At 49.3% G+C, this 19,620-nt stretch overlaps 1 protein-coding gene across 1 annotated transcript in view; it reads right to left on the bottom strand.

Annotated features, from left to right (window-relative positions):
• The window catches only part of adgrf3a (adhesion G protein-coupled receptor F3a), a 171,178-nt gene that overhangs the window by 10,257 nt on the left and 141,301 nt on the right, over positions 1-19,620 (bottom strand). Inside the window, exon 17 of the mRNA XM_072500692.1 lies at positions 667-730. Coding sequence (XP_072356793.1) covers positions 668-730 — 63 coding nt within the window. The 3' untranslated portion in view covers position 667. The remainder of the gene's footprint in view (positions 1-666; positions 731-19,620) is intronic.

Genomic DNA, 19,620 nt, shown 5'->3' with positions numbered 1-19,620 from the left:
GGCCACCCGTCTTCGGCCGGTCCCACCGGCATATGTTACGACAGGTACTTGCCAGCGGGACCTGGCTCCGCCGGCGGCCTCCGGGGTCCTCGGGGGGGCCCGGGGGGATCTGGCCCTGGGGGGGTGCCCCCATGGTGGCCTGGCCCGCGATCAGAGCCCACCGATCCGCAGGTGGGCCTGTGTCGTGGGGGTACACTATTCCTCCGCGCCGGCCGGTGTAATGGTCCGCAATGGCCGGCGCGGAGATGAACCCCCCCTGCGCATGCGCTGGGATGACACCAGCACACGCTGGCGCACCCGCGCATGCGCCAACTCGTGCCGGCCGGCGGAGGCCCTTCAGCGCCAGTTGGCGTGGTGCCAAGCCCCTTCCGCGCCAGCCAGCGCGGCGCAAACCACTCCGGCGCCGGCCTAGCCCCTGAAAGTGCGGAGGATTCCGCACCTTCGGGGCGGCCCGAAGCCGGAGTGGTTCACGCCACTCCTTCCCGCCGGAGTTGCCCGCCCCGCCGTTTTCCGAAGAATCCCGCCCAGATGAATGATTGCTGCGAACAGGGAGCATTAAAAGTAGAATAAAGTAGATTATATATTGAGGAACAGCGATAGACTTTTCTCATTTTGTAATTATTGTGTTCCCAAAGCATTTGTGCAATTCCCACTGATTTTACTCACCTTATTTCCCAACTGAATGAGATGATGTTTTTGTGTATACATTCTCAGGTGTACTTTGATAGATCTGAAAACATTAAAACAGTAACGTGTTAATATCTTTTTGATTGTTTCAAAGAACATGAATGCAACTTGTTATAAAAGACATTTTTTATTGCAAATTGACCCGACGTTGCTCTGCCTCATGGTCTTTCAGCCACCACACAAAGATCATGATGTGCAGCTAAATGCTATCATGAGGACAGCCCAGGGATGCATAAGACCAATTCAACTAAATGGATGCTGGTGCTGTCCCACATTGCTCAGTCACCGTTCACGCTGTCACCATCCTGCCTTGTGCAACATCGGTCTTCCCATTCACAGAGACTTGAAAAACCTACCAAGAAAGCATTTAAAATTTTACCGAAACAGAAACAGAAATTAATATTTACACAGCTGGAATTACCCCTTGATTTAGATAGACAGAATTGTAGAATACAAATATAATGTCATAATATACACATCAGTATATGATGGTGCAGAGACACACACTGACTGACACACTACAAGACCAATCAACACACACAACACAGCAGCCAATCACCAGTTAGGGCACAGTCACTATAAAGACAGAGGGCACTAGTTTTCCTGTTCATTCGGGATGCAGCCTCTGAGACAGACAGAGCCCGCAGTCAGTAGCACAAACATCCACCATGTGCCAGCAGTATAGGCTGGTCAGGTTAGGCACAGGTCTTCAGTCAATCTAACATAGTGTCGACCCATAGTGCAAGTATGTTTAACAGCTAAATAAAATAGAGTTGTACTATTACAAGTGTTGGTAGCCTGTCTATGTTACTGCTAAGGTAAACGCAGTCTCCACAGATCCAGAGTACCCAACACATCATGGTACCAGTATGTGATGTTAGATTTCAATAGACCTACCTACAAGTGATCTGCCTTCGACCAGCAATCAGCCATCCAGTAGTATGAACAGCGTCCGCCCTCCCCCGCCGCTCCGCATCACCGGCAACCTCGGTGCGAACTGGAAAATCTTTAAACAATGATTCCAGCTATACCTCGAAGCTACAGACCTGGAAGCTGCTTCAGATGCCAGGAAGATTGCTCTCTTCCTTTCCAGGCCAGGGACCATGCCATCCATATCTTCAACTCTCTCACTTTCGCTGAAGGTGAAGACAAGTCCAAGTTCAAGACAGTCCTGCTCAAATTCGACAGTCACTGTGACATTGAGGTAAATGAAAGTTTTGAGCGCTATGTCTTTCAACAGCGTCGGCAGGGTAAGAATGAACCTTTTCAATCTTTCCTCACCCACCTTCGCATCCTCGCGCAATCCTGCAATTACGGCCCCACCTCCGACCTGATGATCCGTGACCAGATCGTTTTCGGTGTGCAATCGGACCCCCTATGCCAGCAGCTCCTCAAGGTTAAACAGCTCACCCTTGCGGCAGCCATTGAGACCTGCGTTCTGCATGAACATGCCACTAACCGATACTCGTACATTCAAGCGGCTGAAACGGCGCCGCAAGGTCCCCACGAGGCAGAGCGGGTGCAAGCCATTAAACAACTTCAGGGCCTAAGTCTGGATGAGGGCGGCCATTTTGTACGCTTTTCGTGGGCTCCCGCCCATGTGCGCACTGACTGAGGGGACGGCAAGGCCGACGACCGCACTGCGCAGGCGCGCATTACATACGACCGCGCTTGCGCGGTGGTGTACCGAACGTTCTGATGTCACGACGTGCAGCAACGGTGGCTCCGCCCACTTAAAGCGGCAATGTCCTGCAAAATCCCGACGCTGTCTCCAATGTGGCAAGCTTGGCCACTATGCAGCCCTATGCAGGTCTGCTCAACGTACTACCTCTCGTCGCTCCAACCAGCCACACAGGGATGTCCGAACCATCCAGCCACCGGTCACCGATCCCAACTCCGACTTGATTCCAGACCTTGACACCGAGGGCCCTAAAGCACCATTTTGGGTGGGCATCATCACCAAACACAAGATGCTCCAGAAGACAAAAGCCAAGTCTCTCCCAATATTCAGCATTGATCCGGACGATGAGTGGTGTGCCACCCTCACGGTCAACCGATCCCGCATCCGATTCTGCCTGGACACTGGCGCTTCAGCCAACCTCATTGCGCGGTCTGACCTCGAAAGCCTCCATGTCAAGCCCACCATCCTGCCATCCGCCTGCCAGCTTCTGGACTATAATGGTAATGCCATTGCTGCCAGTGGCTCTTACCAGCTTGAAGTGTCGCATCGGTCATTAAAGGCTAACCTGCCATTCGAAATAGTGGGATCCACTAAAGCCTCCCTGCTTGGTGCTCAGGCGTGCAAACTTCTAAACCTTGTCCAAAGGGTTCACTCCCTGTCACCCACTGACGCTTCCACATCTCAGGACGCTGACTTTCGGACACAGCTGAACGCCATCATCACTCGACACCACGGTGTATTCGAGGGCATAGGCACACTCCCATACACTTAAAAAATCTTGTTAAAACCAAATGCCACACCTGTGGTGCACGCACCTCACAGGATACCAGCACCCCTCAAGGACCGCCTCAAGCAACAGCTGCAGGACGTCCAGAACCAGGGCATAATTTCGAAAGTTACAGAAACGACTGACTGGGTCAGCTCTATGGTGTGTGTGAAAAAAAACATCCGGCAAATTACGCATATGTATTGATCCCAAGGACCGCAACCGCAATATTATGAGAGAACACTATCCCATTCCAAAGCGCGAAGAACTCACCTGCGAGATGGCTCGCGCCAAATTTTTCATCAAGCTAGATGCATCCAAGGGGTTCTGGCAGATCCAACTCGACGCATCCAGTGGGAAGCTCTGCACCTTTAACACCCCATTTGGCCGGTATTGCTACAACCGGATGCCGTTTGACATCATCTCTGCATCATAAGTGTTCCACAGAATAATGGAGCAGATGATGGAAGGTATCGAAGGCGTTCGTGTATATGTGGACGACATCATCGTCTGGTCTACCACCCCGCAGGAGCACATTGATCGCCTCCAACGCGTCTTCCGACGAATCCATGAGCATGGCCTCCGCCTCAACAGGGCCAAATGCTCCTTTGGTCAAACAGAACTTAAATTCCTCGGAGACCACATTTCACAGTTTGGCATGCAGTCAGATGCTGACAAGGTATCTGCCATTAAGGCCATGAAGACACTGGAGGGCAAGAAGGCTGTCCTCCGCTTCCTGGGCATGGTCAATTTCCTAGGGAAATACATCCCTAACCTTGCCTCCCACACCACGGCTCTCAGGAACCTGGTTAAGAAGATGACCGCATTCCAATGGCTCCCGCCCACGAACAAGAATGGCGGGAACTCAGGGTGAAGCTGACCAAGGCCCTGGTGTTGGCATTTTTCGATCCGGCCAAAGAAACAAAGATCTCCATGGATGCCAGTCAGTCCGGCATTGGAGAAGTGCTCCTTCAACGTGACGACGCCTCCTCATGGGCTCCTGTCGCATACGCATCACGTACAATGACGCCCACCAAACAGCGCTATGCGCAAATTGAAAAAGAGTGCCTGGGCTTTCTTACCGGAGTCGTCAAATTCCATGACTATGTCTATGGACTCCCAAAGTTCACAGTCGAGATAGACCACAGGCCACTGGTCAATATCATTCAAAAAGACCTTAACGACATGACGCCGTGCCTGCAGCGCATTCTTCTTAATCTCAGGCGGTACGACTTCGAACTCGTCACACCCTGTGTAAGGAGCTCATCGTCGCCGATGCACTCTCCCGATCTGTCACCACACCCTGCGACCCAGCGGGCTTCGTGTGCCAAATTGATGCTCAGGTGGCATCCAAACTGCCCGCCACGGACAAACGACTCATCCAGATTTGTCGTGAGACGGCCAACGATACCCTGCTCCAACCTGTCATGCACTACCTGACAGACGGGTGGCTCAAGGGCCAATGCCCTCAATTCTATAACATTAAAGATAACCTGGCGGTGGTAGATGGAATTCTACTAAAGCTGGACAGGATCGACATTCCCCACAGCATGCGGAACCTCGTCCTTGAGCAGCTCCAGAAGGGCCACCTGGGAGTGGAGAAATGCTGCCGATGGACCCGTGAGGCAGTGTACTGGCCTGGAATCAATGAGGACATTGCCAACGCCGTTCTTAACTGCCCAACATGCCAGCGTTTCCAGCCTGCTGAGCCAAGGGAGACCTTGCAACCCCATGAGTTGGTCACGTCCCCCTGGACCAAAGTGGGCATTGACGTGTTCCATGCACTTGGCCGGGACTACGTCCACATAGTGGATTATTTCTCAAACTACCCGGAGGTAGTTAGGCTACACAACCTCACCTCAACTGCGGTCATCCGTGCGTGCAAGGAAACCTTCGCTCGCCATGGCATCCCGCTCACGGTCATGTCCGACAATGGCCCGTGTTTTGCCAGTCAGGAGTGGTCCAATTTTGCCAAACGATACAACTTCACACATGTCACGTACAGTCCCCATTACCCCCAATCCAATGGCAAAGCTGAAAATGGGGTGCACATTGTCAAACGACTCCTGTGCAAGGCGGCCGATGCAGGATCCGATTTTTACCTCGCCCTGCTTGCTTACAGATCAGCTCAATTGTCCACCGGCCTGTCACCGGCTCAATTTTGATGATGAATCGCACGCTGCGGACGACGGTGCCGGCCATTCATGTCCCGAACTTGGACAACCTTCCGGTCCTTCATCGAATGCAGTTGTCTCGGGCCCAACACAAATCCGGTAGCATTGTGGATAGCACAATTGCTTCACAGCTCCAGGGTCCCAGGTTCGATTCCGGCTTGGGTCACTGTCTGTGCGGAGTCTGCACATCCTCCCTGTGTGTGCGTGGGTTTCCTCTGGGTGCTCCGGTTTCCACCCACAGTCCAAAGATGTGCAGGTTAGGTGGATTGGCCATGATAAATTGCCCTTAGTGCCCAAAATTGCCCTTAGTGTTGGGTGGGGTTACTGGGTTATGGGGATAGGGTGGAGATGTTGACCTTGGGTAGGGTGCTCTTTCCAAGAGCCGGTGCAGACCCGATGGGCCGAATGGCCTCCTTCTGCACTGTACATTCTATGAAATCGGCGTACGACGCCCGCGCCACGGATCTCCCTGCTCTGGCTCCTGATGACGAGGCCCGTGTCCAAGTTCCCGATGGTGGTTGGTCCGCCACTGCTGTGGTGCTCAGACAAGTGGCCCCCAGGTCATTTTTGGTCCGTCTACAAGACGGCTCTCTTCTTCGCCGAAATAGGCGGGCACTACGACTCCTTCCTCGCTCGCCACCAGATCATCATGTCCTGCCTCGCCGTCACGACAAACCCGCCACGGACTTTGCAGATCTCCCTTTCGCTCTGCCACCCTCTGAGTCTGACACAGTCCCGCCCATTCCAGAACAGGCGGCCCCTGACCCACCCTTGAGGCAGTCAACCAGAATTCGTCGCCCACCTCAGAGACAGAATTTATGAACTACCTGAAATCATGGACTCTTTGAACTCATGAACTGATTGTTTCGTTACCCTGATTAACTCACTGGTTTGATACTGTTGGTCTAGCTATATTTTGTGTTACATACTGTCCATCTGCACTAGACACCTTCCAATGTAAATATCTTAGAGTTTCTCTACAGAGTCCTGTAACAATGCTCGCATGTGCCACACATAGTTAGGAACATTCGCATACTACATTATTTATTGCCATGAACACACATTTTTTTTAGAAAAGGGGGGATGTCATAATATACACATCAGTATATGATGATGCAGAGACACACACTGACTGACACACAGCAAGACCAATCAACACACACAACACAGCAGCCAATCACCAGTTAGGGCACGGTCACTATAAAGACAGAGGGCACTAGTTTTCCCGCTCATTGGGATGCAGCCTCTGAGACAGACAGAGCCCGCAGTCAGTAGCACAAACATCCACCATGTGCTCGCAGTATAGGCTGGTCAGGTTAGGCATAGGTCTTCAGTCAATCTAGCTTATTGTCGGCCCACAGTGCAAGTATGTTTAACAGCTCTTAGTTGTTAAAATAGAGTTGTACTATTACAAGTGTTGGTAGCCTGTCTATGTTACTGCTAAGGTAAATGCAGTCTCCACAGATCCAGAGTACCCAACACATCACATAATAAAGAACCACCGCCTCATCGTTCACCCAAAATTCGTTCCTCTCTTTGACCTTGCTCAAAGATACTGGCCAGAATCCTCCGCCCTACAATGTCACAGGCCTCGATTTCACTCATTCTGAAACGGGAGAACAGTGTGGGTCTTACAGGCCAATCTCGTTGCTAAATGTGGATGCCAAGCTATTGGCTAAGATGTTGGCCACCAGGATAGAGGACTGTGTCCCGGGGGTGATAGGGGAAGACGAGACTGGATTTGCTAAGGGCAGGCAACTTAATGCTAATGTGCGGAGGCTTTTAAATATTGTTATGATGCCCTCGGAAAGAGAGGAAGCAGAGGTTCTGGCAACGATGGATGCAGAGAAAGCTTTTGATCGGGTGGAGTGGGAGTACCTGTGGGAGGTGGATGTGGTCATGCTCCAGGAGACACACCTGAAGGTGGCAGACCAGGTAAGATTGAGGAAGGGGTGGGTAGGCCTGGTGTTTCATTCGGGGCTGGATGCCAAAAATCAGGGGGCGGCGATCTTGGTGGGAAAGAGGGTGTCGTTCGAGGTGTCGAGCATTGTGACAGACAATGGCGGCAGGTACGTAATGGTGAGTGGTAAGCTGCAAGGAGAAAGGATGGTGCTGGTCAATGTGTACGCCCCGAACTGGGACGATGCAGGTTTTATACGGCGCATGTTGGGTCGGATCCCGGACTTGAAAGTGGGGGGCCTGATAATGGGGGGGGGACTTTAACACGGTGTTGGATCCGGCACTGGATCGCTCCAGGTCCAGGACGGATAGGAGGCCGGCGGCGGTTAAAGTGCTGAGGGGGTTTATGGACCAGATGGGAGGGGTGGACCCTTGGAAATTTGCAAGGCCGGGGGCTAGGGAATTTTCATTCTTCTCGCACGTTCATAAGGCCTATTCCCGGATCGACTTTTTTGTTATGAGCAGGGCACTGATTGCGAGAGTAGAGGATACCGAGTACTCGGCGATAGCCATTTCGGATCACGCTCCGCATTGGGTAGACCTAGAGCTGGGGGAGGAGAGGGACCAGCGCCCGTTGTGGAGCTTGCAGGTGGGGCTGTTGGCGGACGAGGAGGTGAGCGAGCGGGTCAGAAGAAGCATAGAGAGATACCCGGAGGCCAACGATAATGGGGAGGTCCGAGTGGGGATGGTATGGGAGGCACTGAAGGTGGTGGTTAGGGGAGAGCTGGTCTCCATTAGAGCCCACAAGGAGAGGAGAGAGCAGAGGGAGAGGGAGAGGCTGGTGGGGGAGATGGTGAGGGTGGACAGGAGGTATGCGGAGGTGCTGGAGGAGGGACTGTTGAGGGAGAGGCATAGCCTCCAGGCCGAATTCGACCTGTTGACCACCAGGAAGGCAGAGGCGCAGTGGAGGAAGTCTCAGGGGGCGATTTATGAATATGGGGAAAAGGCAAGTCGGATGCTGGCGCATCAGCTTCGGAAGCGGGATGCAGCTAGGGAGATTGGGGGAGTTAAGGATAGGGGAGGGAGTGTGGTGATGAGTGGGGTTGGCATCAATGGGGTCTTCAGGGACTTTCATGAGGAACTGTATCGGTCCGAGCCCCCACTGGAGGAGGGAGGGATGGGCCGCTTTCTGGACCAACTGAAGTTCCTGAAGGTGGAGGAGGGACTGGTGGCGGGATTAAGGGCCCCGACTGGGTTGGAGGAGCTGGCCAAAGGGATAGGGAGCATTCAGGCAGGGAAGACACCGGGGCCGGACGGTTTCCTGGTCGTATTTAACAAAAAATATGTGGACCTGCTGGGCCCGTTGCTGGTTAGGACCTTCAATGAGGCAAGGGAAGGGGGAAGGGGGAAGCTTTGGCCCCGACGATGTCCTGGGCACTGATCTCCTTGATCCTGAAGTGGGACAAGGATCCCCTGCAGTGTGGGTCTTACAGGCCGATTTCATTGTTAAATGTAGATGCCAAAGTGCTGGCGAAGGTCTTAGCCACGAGAATTGAGGATTGGGTGCCGCAGGTCATCCACGAAGACCAGACGGGGTTCGTGATGGGGAGGCAGTTGAACGCGAATGTGCGGAGGCTCCTGAACGTTATTATGATGTCGGCGAGGGATGGGGAGGCGGAGATAGTGGCGGCGATGGACGCTGAGAAGGCCTTCGATAGGGTAGAGTGGGGGTACTTGTGGGAGGTGCTGAAGAGGTTCGGGTTTGGGGAGGGGTTCGTCAGGTGGGTTAGGCTGTTGTACGAAGTCCCGATGGCGAGTATGGCCACAAACAAGAGGAGGTCAGAGTACTTTTGGTTGCATCGAGGGACGAGGGAGGGGTGTCCCCTGTCCCCCCTGCTCTTCGCGCTGGCGATTGAACCCCTAGCTATGGCACTGAGGGAGTCGAGGAACTGGAGGGGGTTGGTGCGAGGTGGGGAGGAGCATAGGGTGTCGCACTATGCGGACGACTTGCTGCTATATGTGGCAGACCCGGTGGGGGGAATGCCGGAGGTAATGAGGATCCTCAGGGAGTTCGGGGATTTCTCAGGGTACAAGCTCAACATGGGGAAGAGCGAGTTGTTCGTGGTTCACCCAGGGGACCAGGAGAGGGGGATTGGCGAGCTCCCACTAAAAAGAGCTGGGGGGCCCTGCATAGACTTAATTTCACGAGGCTGGTGGAGCAAATGGAGGAGTTTAAGAGGTGGGACGCATTGCCGCTATCCCTGGCGGGTAGGGTGCAGTCAGCCAAGATGACGGTGCTCCCAAGGTTTTTGTTCCTGTTCCAGTGCCTCCCCATTCTTATCCCGAAGGCCTTCTTTAGGCGGGTCAACAGGAGCACAACGGGGTTTGTGTGGGCACGAGGGACTCCGAGGGTGAGAAGGGTGTTCCTGGAGCGGAGTAGGGATGGGGGGGCTGGCGCTGCCCAACCTCTGTGGGTACTACTGGGCCGCCAATGCGGCGATGGTGCGCAAGTGGGTGATGGAAGGGGAGGGGACGGCATGGAAGAGGCTGGAGACGGCGTCTTGTGAGGGTACGAGTCTGGAGGCGCTGGCAACGGTACCGCTGCCGCTCCCTCCAATGAGGTATACCACGAGCCCGGTGGTGGCAGCTGCCCTCAAAATTTGGGGGCAATGGAGACGGCACGGGGGGAAGTGGGGGCCTCGGTGTGGACCCCAATACGGGGGAACCACCGGTTTGTCCCAGGGAGAATAGGTGGAGGGTTTTCGGGGTGGTACAGGGCAGGGATAAGAAGGTTGGGGGACCTGTTTGTGGATGGGAAGTTCGCGAGCCTGGGTGAGCTGGAGGAGAAGTACGGGCTCCCCCCGGGAAACGTCTTTAGGTATCTACAGGTAAGGGCGTTTGCCAGGCGGCAAGTGGTGGAATTCCCGCTGCTGCCGTCAAGCACGGTACAGGACAGGGTGCTCTTGGGGGCATGGGTTGGAGAGGGGAAGGTCTCAGCAACATGCCAGGTGATGCAGGAGGAGGAGGAGGCCTCGGTGAAGGTGCTGAAAGGTAAGTGGGAGGAGGTGTTGGGGGAGGAGATCGAGGAGGGGACGTGGGCAGATGCCATAGGGAGGGTGAACTCTTCCTCTTTGTGCGCGGGGCTCAGCCTCATACAGTTTAAGGTGCTGCACAGGGCACACATGACCGGGACAAGGATGAGCCGGTTTTTTGGGGGTGAGGACAGGTGTGTTAGGTGCCCGGGGAGCCCAGCAAACCACACCCATATGTTCTGGGCATGCCCAGCGCTGGAGGAATTTTGGAAGGGCGTAACGAGGACGGTGTCGAGGGTGGTAGGATTCAGGGTCAAACCGGGCTGGGGGCTCGCAATATTTGGGGTTGCAGAGGAGCCGGGAGTGCAGGAGGCGAAAGAGGCCGGTATTCTGGCCTTTGCGTCCCTGGTAGCCCGGCGAAGGATTCTTCTTCAGTGGAAGGATGCGAGGCCCCCAAGCGTGGAATCCTGGATCAACGATATGGCGGGGTTTATTAAATTGAAGAGGGTGAAATTTGCCTTAAGGGGATCGGTGCAAGGGTTTTTCAGGCGGTGGCAACCGTTCTTGGACTTCCTGGCAGAACGGTAGACAATGGTCATCAGCAGCAGCAACCGGGGGGGTAGGGGGGGGTCTATTTTATTTATTTTATTTTATTTTTATTTTTGTTTGTCTATACTGCGGAATCTGAGGGGGTGTATATATTTGCTATGTTTGCTGTGTGTTTCGGCGGGTGTTAATATATTATTTATGTATAGGGGGAGGGGGGCACTGGGTTGTTTTGGTTTGTTTTATATTTAATTCTATTGGGTTCCTTTTACATTTTGTTGTTGATATTTTGTGAAAACTTTAATAAAAATTATTTTTTTAAAAAGGTATCTCTACAAGTGTGGACCTTCCTGAGGAAACAGGTGGTTGCCTTCCCGCTGCTGCCGCCACAGGGGGTATAGGATAGAGTAGTGTCCGGTACCTGGATGGGGGAGGGGAAGGTGTCGGATATCTACCAGGAGCTGTCGGAGGCGGAGGAAACCCTGGTGGAGGAGCTTAAAGGCAAATGGGAGGAGGAGTTAGGAGGGGGGGTTAGAGGTGGGTCTATGGGCGGAAGCCCTAAGTAGGGTCAATTCCTCCTCATCATGCGTTAGGCTTAGTTTAATCCAGTTTAAGGTGGTGCACTGGGCACACATGACAGCGGCGAGGATGAGCAAGTTTTTCGGGGTAGAAGACAGATGTGTGAGATGTGCGGGGAGCCCAGCAAACCATGTCCATATGTTTTGGGCATGCCCGAAGCTTGAATTGTTCTGGCAGCGGTTTGCCAGGGCAATGTCCAAGGTGCTAGGCAAGAGGGTGGTGGCGAGTCCAGAGGTGGAGATCTTTGGGGTGTCAGAAGACCCGGGAGTTAGGGAGTGAAAGAGGCCGACGTTCTGGCCTTTGCCTCCCTGGTAGCCCGGAGACGGATCCTGTTAATGTGGAGGGACTCGAAGCCCCCGAGTGTGGAGACTCAGGTCAGCGAGATGGCTGGGTTTCTCAGCCTCGAGAAAATAAAGTTTGCCTTAAGAGGATCAATGTTAGGCAGCCGTTCGTCTTCTTTCTTGGGGAAATGTAATTTAAAATGTCAGCAGTAGCAGCATTGCAAGGGGGGTGGGGGGGGAGGGCGGGGGGGGGGGGGGGTAAGTGTTGTGTTTTTTGTTGTTATTTTAGGTGGTCTGTGAAGACAGAGCCATTCGGGGAAATATCTATTTTTGCACTAAGTTAATGTTTAATGTTTATTGCTCTTTTTCTGTTTTTATTATAACATTTTTACAAATACGTCAATAAAAATATATATTTTTTAAAAGATACTGGCCAGCATGCAACTGAATCTGCATGGGTCATGCATATTGCTGTCATGAGAGAGTACCTTGAAGAAATGGGTGCTTAAGAAATGTACCTTTAAGAAATGGGTGTTTATCAGTGATGTCAGAGTGTGGCTGGAGCTGGGCTGTCTTGTCAGCTTTTTACTATCGTTGGCCCATATCAAACTGGGGGCTTGTTCGGGATAAAAGTCTATCTATTGGATTGGCTTAGTGATCTTAAAGACAGTGAGGGGTGAGCATATTGTGGATGATTTTCAGGTGTGGTATTCTAGTTTAAGTGGGGAATGTGTTGTGGACAATGGCTCTTTCAGAGGCTCTGAAGTTTTTGGGGGTGGAGACGGTAACACACAGTACCTTACGGACAGAGACTAAAAGCAGACTGGTAGATTTGGCAAAAACATTGCAGTTAACATTACCTGACAAAATGTGAAAGGATGCGGTAATTATGGCAGTGGCTAAGCATTTAAAGTTGCCTGAGATACAGTTTGACTCATTGGAAATGGCAAAAATTCAGTTACAAATTAAACAAATGGGACATGAGAAAGAATTAAAGCAGCTTGAATATGAAAGCGAGGAAAAAGAAAGAGAGAGAGAAGAAAAAGAAAAGGAGAGAGAAGAAAGGAGAAAAGAAAGAATAGCCCTAACAGAACAAAAAGAAAGAGAAAGGGAGATACAGATGAGGGAAAAAGATAAAGACAGAGAGTTTTAACTTCAGAAAATGGCCATGAAACATGACAGTCAGTTAAAATGGCAGACGTAAAGGAAAACAGACAGTTTGATGATATTGATGAGGATAGTGAGAAAGAGCATCAAAGTCGAAGGCATGGTGGGAATATATTTAAATATGTCCAAGCATTGCCAAGGTTTAACGAGAAGGAGGTGGAAGCCTTTTTCATTTCATTTCAGAAGGTGGCTAAACAAATGAAATGGCCATGGGACATGTGGGTATTACTGATTCAAACAAAGCTGATAGGTAGGGCTAGTGAAGTGTTTGCATCACTACCGGAGAAGGTATCTGAGACATATAGGATGTGAAAAAATCCATCTTAGGTGCAAATGAACTAGCGCCTGAAGCCTGCAGACAAAGATTTAGAAATTTAAGGAAAGAATTTGGTCAAACATACATGGAGTTTGAAAGGATCAAACAGCGTAATTTTGATTGGTGAATAAGGGCTTTGAAAATGTACCGAACGTATGAAGCTCTCAGAGAAATTATACCTTTGGAGGAGTTTAAAAATTCAATTCCTGATGTAGTGAGAACTCATGTGGAAGAGCAGAGGGTTAAAACTGCAAGATTAACAGCAGAAATGGCAGATGATTATGAATTAGTTCATAAATCAAAGCTTGGTTTCCAACATCAGTTTCAGCCTGTGAGGGATAGAAACTGGGGACATGAGAAATACTCAAGTGGTAAAAGTAAAGGTGATCTGATGGGAGATAATAAGGAGAGTGTACCTCAGATTTTTTTAAAAATCCAGGAGGGTGGAAGAGACATGAAACGTTTCAAATGTTTTCACTGTAATAAACTAGGCCATGTAAAATTACAGTGTTGGTGGTTGAAGAAATGCACTGGGAAGGCTGATATGGTAAAACAGGATAAGACAGTGGGGTTTGTGAAAGTGGTAAAGGAAAGCCCAAGTGAAGTGAAGGAGGTTCAAAAGATTGTACAGCCTGATCAAGAAGTGATTGATAAGAAGGTGCCAGATCTCTTTAAAGAATTTACTTGTGTGGGTAAAGTTTACTCATGTGTATCAGGAGGAGCAGGTAAAGAAGTCACAATTTTAAGAGATACGGGAGCTAGTCAATCTTTAATGGTAAGGGATGAGGAGTTATGTAGTTTGGGAAGAATGCTGCCAGAATAGGTGGTGATATGTGGAATTCAGGGTGAGAGGAGTAGTGTTCCATTATACAAGGTAAGGTTGGAAAGTCCAGTGAAGAGTGGTGAAGTGGTAGTAGGGATAATAGAGAAACTATTTTGTCCAGAAATACAGCTTATCTTGGGTAATGATACAGCTGGATCGCAGGTGGGAGTGATGCCTACTGTGGTTGATAAGCCAATGGAAAAACAGACATCTGAAGTGTTGAAGGACAAATATCCTGGGATTTTTCCGGATCACAGGAGAAATCAGAGAGTGAAGATAAAGGTGAAGTGCAATCATCAGAAATAATTTTTGATCAGATGGTTGAAAAAGAACAAGAAAAGGTGGAGGATGAGGTGGATATTTTTAGTTTAGGAAAATTGTCGAAGGAAAATTAGGAAAATTACAACAAAACGATATAGAAATAAAATGGATGTATCAGAAAGCATACACGGAAGAGGAATCTGAGTGTATACCAGAGTGTTGTTACCGTAAAAGTGATGTCTTGATGAGAAAATGGAGACCTTTACATATGCAGGCGGCTGTAAAGTGGGCAGAAGTTCATCAAAAAGTATTGCCGGTAGGGTACAGAAAAGAGGTGTTGCGAGTTGCAAATGAGGTACCAGTGGGAGGTCATTTGGGAATAAGGAAAACTCAAGCTAAAATCTAGAAACATTTTTATTGGCCTGGACTACATAAAGATGCAGTTAACTTTTGTCAATCATGTCACACATGTCAAGTGATAGGGAAACCTCAAGCAGTGATAAAACCAGCACCCTTAATACCCATTCCAGCATTTGAGGAACCTTTTACAAGGGTCCTAATTGATTGCGTAGCACCACTTCATAAAACAAAAAATGGGAATCAATATCTTTTGACTATAATGGATGTGTCTACTAGGTTTCCAGAGGCCATTCCAGCACCTAATATTAGAGCTAAAAAGATTGTGGAGGAGTTACTTAAATTCTTTACTAGATATGGACTACCCACAGAAATACAATCGGATCAAGGATCAAATTTTACCTCGATGTTATTCAAAAAAGTTATGGATAGCTTAGAAATAAAACAATTTAAATCAACTGCGTACCATTCAGAATCGCAGGGAGCATTAGAAAGGTGGCATCAGACATTAAAGACAATGTTGAGGGCTTATAGTCAAGATTATCCAGAGGATTGGGATAAAGGAATTCCATTCGTACTGTTTGCAATTAGGGATGCACCTAATGAGTCAACCAAATTTAGTCCTTTTGAACTAATTTTTGGTCATGAGGTAAGAGGACCACTTAAATCGAGTAAGGAAAAATTGGTGAGTGAGAAATCGGAAATTACATTATTGGATTCCGTGTCAAATTTTAGGGAACGATTAAATAGAGCAGGTGAATTGGCTAGACAACATTTAAAAATTGCACAAAATGTGGTAAAACTGGTAGCAGACAAGAAATCCAAAGTTCGTAGTTTTGCCAGTGGAGATAACGTTTTAGTGTTGTTACCAGTGGTAGGCGAACCTTTAAAAGCAAGGTTTTGTGGACCTTATCAGATTGAAAGGAAATTAAGTGAGGTGAATTATGTGGTAAAACATCAGATAGAAGGAAGACTCATCGAGTGTGTCATGTGAATATGCTTAAAAGCTACTTTGAAAGAGAAGGAGAGAAAAAGGAGGTTTTAATGATTCTAATTCAAAGTGACGAACTAAATCCAGATGACTGTGAATTTGACATACCTCAAATTAAATTTGAAAATGAGGATGTTCTTAAAATTTGGGATAAATTGACGAGTTACCATCCAGAGGAAAAATGGACTGACCTGAAAGAGTTATTGATATCACATGGGCAAGTTTGTAGAGATAAATTGGGAAGTATTAAAATGGCTATACATGATGTAGATGTGGGAAATGCTGTTCCAAACAAACAACATCCATATAGACTTAACCCTTTAAAATTGGCACAGGTTAACAAAGAGATTGAGAGTATGCTTAAAAATGGCATAATTGAAGTGGGTTGCAGCCAATGGAGCTCACCCATAGTTATGGTGCCTAAACCAGATGGTACCCAACGGTTAAGTGTGGACTATAGAAAGGTTAATGCAGTTACAAGGACGGACTTTTATCCTATCCCACGTTTGGAGGATTGCATTGAGAAAGTGGAACAACCAGTTTTTATTTCCAAAATGGATTTACTTAAAGGTTACTGGCAGGTATCTTTATCCGAAAGGGCGAAGGAGATTTCTGCTTTTGTGACTCCAGATGTTATATACCAATTTAAAGTTATGCCATTTGGCATGAAAAACGCCCCAGCCACATTTCAACGGTTAACTAACAAAGTCGTTTCAGGATTACCCAATCGACGATCTGGTAAATTTCAGCCAGACATGGAAAGAACATTTCAAACATCTGATGGAGTTATTTAATCGACTTCAGGAGGCGTGTTTGGTGATAAGCCTAGCCGAAAGTGAATTTGGAAAAGCCCAAGTCACTCTCCTTGGCCATAAAATTGGACAGGGTCGAATGGTCACACGGGATGTGAAACCAGCAGTTATTGAGGAGTTTCCGATACCCTCAAGACGAAGGGAAATAATGAGAGATCTTGGCATGACTGTATTTGATCGAACATTTGCTCAAAAGATTTGTAGCGTGATTGCTCCACTGACAGACTTGCTGAAGAAACATCGGAAATTTCAGTGGACAGCAGACTTTCAACAGGCATTTGACTGCCTGAAAGCTGTGATAACCAATGCTCCTGTGTTGGAGAATTGCAAGGGACTCTGTGATCAGATTGAACTAAAGTATCTGACTTTAAAGAGGAATGCCAAGGTGTAGAGAAATGGACGGATCGTGCAGAGACCTTCTTGTTCAAAGAGACTGTCAATTGAGAAAGATTTCAGTTGGAAGAAGAATGGGAAAAAAATGGACTATATTATTATACCTGTTGCGTGTGTTGATTTTTGAAACGAAAAAGTATATTTACTGTGTGCATTTCTTAAAGGATAGTGAAAAGGTGAAAAATGAAACCATCTTGAAGTTGATGGTCCATTTTTTTTTTCTTGGGGGGAGGTGTCATGTGAGAGTTATTTTAAGACATGGATGTTTAAACAATGTACCTTTAAGAAAACAGTGATGTCAGAGAGAGTACTTTTAAGAACTGGGTGCTTAAGAAATGTACCTTTAAGAAATGGGTGTTCATCAGTGATGTCAGAGTGTGGGTGGAGCTGGGCTGTCTGTCAGCTTTTTACTTTTGTTTTAGGCTGTTTGCTGCAGCGTGTGTTTTAGTTTCGTTTTCAGTGTTGGGGCTGAAGCCAGACCAAGCAGGTGTCCTGCTGCTCTCTCTGCCATCAAAAGACTATCTCTTAATCATTTGGTGAATTCAGAATTATAAATGTTCTCAGTAGTGAATGTAAACCTAATGTGCTTCTGTTAAAAGGTGTTTTTTAAGTCTTCTGGATGGTGTTTGGGAAGTTATTAAGCATTACTTAGTGTTGTATTCTTTGGGGGTTGTATTTGAATTAATGGTTGCTAAGATGTTCACTGTATGTTTTAAAAAGGTTAACTTGAGTTCATAGAATAAACATTGTTTTGCTTTAAAAAATACTTTTCCATTTCTGCTGTACCACACCTGTAGAGTGGGCCGTGTGCTCCCCACAATCTATTAAAAGTTGTGGGTCAGGTGAACTCCATGATACACTTTGGGGTTCTCTAAATCCTGGCCCATAACAATTGCAGAGACTGCACTTCAAAAATAATTCATTGGCTGCAAAGTGCTTTCGGACATTCTGAAGTCATGAAGGCACTACATCAAGTTAAAAAAAACATTTAGAGTACCCAATTCATTTTTTCCAATTAAGGGGCAATTTAGCGTGGCCAATCCACCTAGACTGCACATGTTTGGGTTGTGGGTCCGAAACCCACGCAAACACGGGGAGAATGTGCAAACTCCACACAGACAAGGGAAAAGGAGACGAGGCCGCAAGGGACCATACCGGTAAGCTGTGGCCCGATGGGAGGAACGGTATGCAAGAGGAGCTGGGACCAGAGACCTGGAAGCGGCCGAAGAGCGCCCACCTGAACGGAGCTCGCGCATCGGAGTGCGGGCCTGCGAGCCGGCCCGACCAAGCCACCCCTCCCCACACAGCAGAACGTGGGCGGCCGAGGAGAAGCGGTACAGAAGAGGGGACTGAGCCACCCGCACCCACCCCACCCCCCCCCCCCCCCGCACAATAGAACGTGGGTGGCCGAGCAGAATCAGCCCCCCTACCCCTCCCCCCGGCGGCAACCACCACGAGGCAGGCGGCAGAACAAAGGGGGACTCCCGGCCAGACCAGAAGCCTTTCTCTCTCTCTCGACCCTGGTGAGTGGGGAGGAGGAAAAGAAAACAAGAACTTCCTCTTTTTGGGGGAAAAAAAAAACTTTGAAAAGAAAACTGTTAAAGGGACAGAAAATTCCCTCTCCCTTGCCACGTTTTTCAAAAAAAACTTACCTGAAAAGAGTTTTTTTAGAAGGGAGGGGGGGGAGAAAAAAGAAAGGGGGAAAAAGGAGGAAAAAAGAAAAAGTAAAGAAAAAAAAAGAGGGGGAAGGGGGAAAAGAAAAGGGGGAAAAAATGCCATGAGGGACACAAAGCAGATGGAGAAAGGGCACCGAGAGCAAACGGGGCAATACGCGAGCCCACTCAGACGAGCTAATCGGCGCACGAAGTGGCGGAATGGAAGCCTCGCTGCAACAAAAAGAACTGGGCAGACAGGAGCATTTTCCAGAGGGGAACTGGAAGGCAGCCTTTGCCGAGGCGCTGAGGGAACACCAGCAGGACAGCAAGGCAGGGGTCAAAGCAGACATAGAGGCTGCATTACAGGCAGCAATGGCCAAGGCCCTGGCAGAGGTGCAACTCGTCCTGGGCAGAGCAGAGAAGAAACTGGAAGCCCAGGAGGAGAGTCTGGAAACCCAAGAGGCGACCATTAAGGAGCTGGAAAATGCCGCGACTGACATGAGCGACCTGGTCAGGGCCCTGGAGAAGGAGGCGGCGAGACTGGGCACAACGCAGGGGAGCCTGAAGGGCAGGGTAGACGACCAGGAAAACTGCTCAAGAAGACAAAATGTCAGGATAGTGGGGCTACCAGAGGGGATCGGGGATAGAAACCCCACGGCCAAGTGGCCGAGATGCTGGGCAACTTAGTGGGGAGGGAAACTTTCCCCAACCCACCAGAAATGGACAGAGCGAACCGGTCACTGCGCCCGAAGCCCAGGGCACAGGAACACTGGGGGGCTGTTACAGCTAAGCTACACCGGTACAAAGACAGGGAAACAATCCTGCGCTGGGCCAGGCAAAACAGAACCTGCAGATGGGAAGGGCACCTCATTAGCATGCACGAGGACATTGGGGCAGACCTCACCAGGAGACGGGCCGAATTCAATAGAGCAAAAGCAGAGGGCGAAAAGGAACTTTCGGTACTTGGGGATCCAGGTGGCTGGGAGATGGGGGGCCCTGCAGAAGCTCAATTTGACACGGTTGGTGGAGCAGATGGAGGAGGATTTCAAAAGATGGGATGTGCTGCCACTCTCGCTAGCGGGCAGGGTACAGTCGGTTAAAATGATGGTCCTCCAGAGGTTTCTCTTTATGTTCCAGTGCCTTCCCATTATGATTCCCAAGGCCTTTTTCAAATGGGTAGGTAGGAGTATCATGGGTTTC

Source organism: Scyliorhinus torazame, chromosome 4 (genome assembly GCF_047496885.1).
Source record: "Scyliorhinus torazame isolate Kashiwa2021f chromosome 4, sScyTor2.1, whole genome shotgun sequence".
Classification (NCBI taxonomy): Eukaryota; Metazoa; Chordata; class Chondrichthyes; order Carcharhiniformes; family Scyliorhinidae; genus Scyliorhinus; species Scyliorhinus torazame.
The sequence above is the reverse complement of the archived record's forward strand: the minus strand, read 5'-3'. Positions and strand labels throughout refer to the sequence as shown.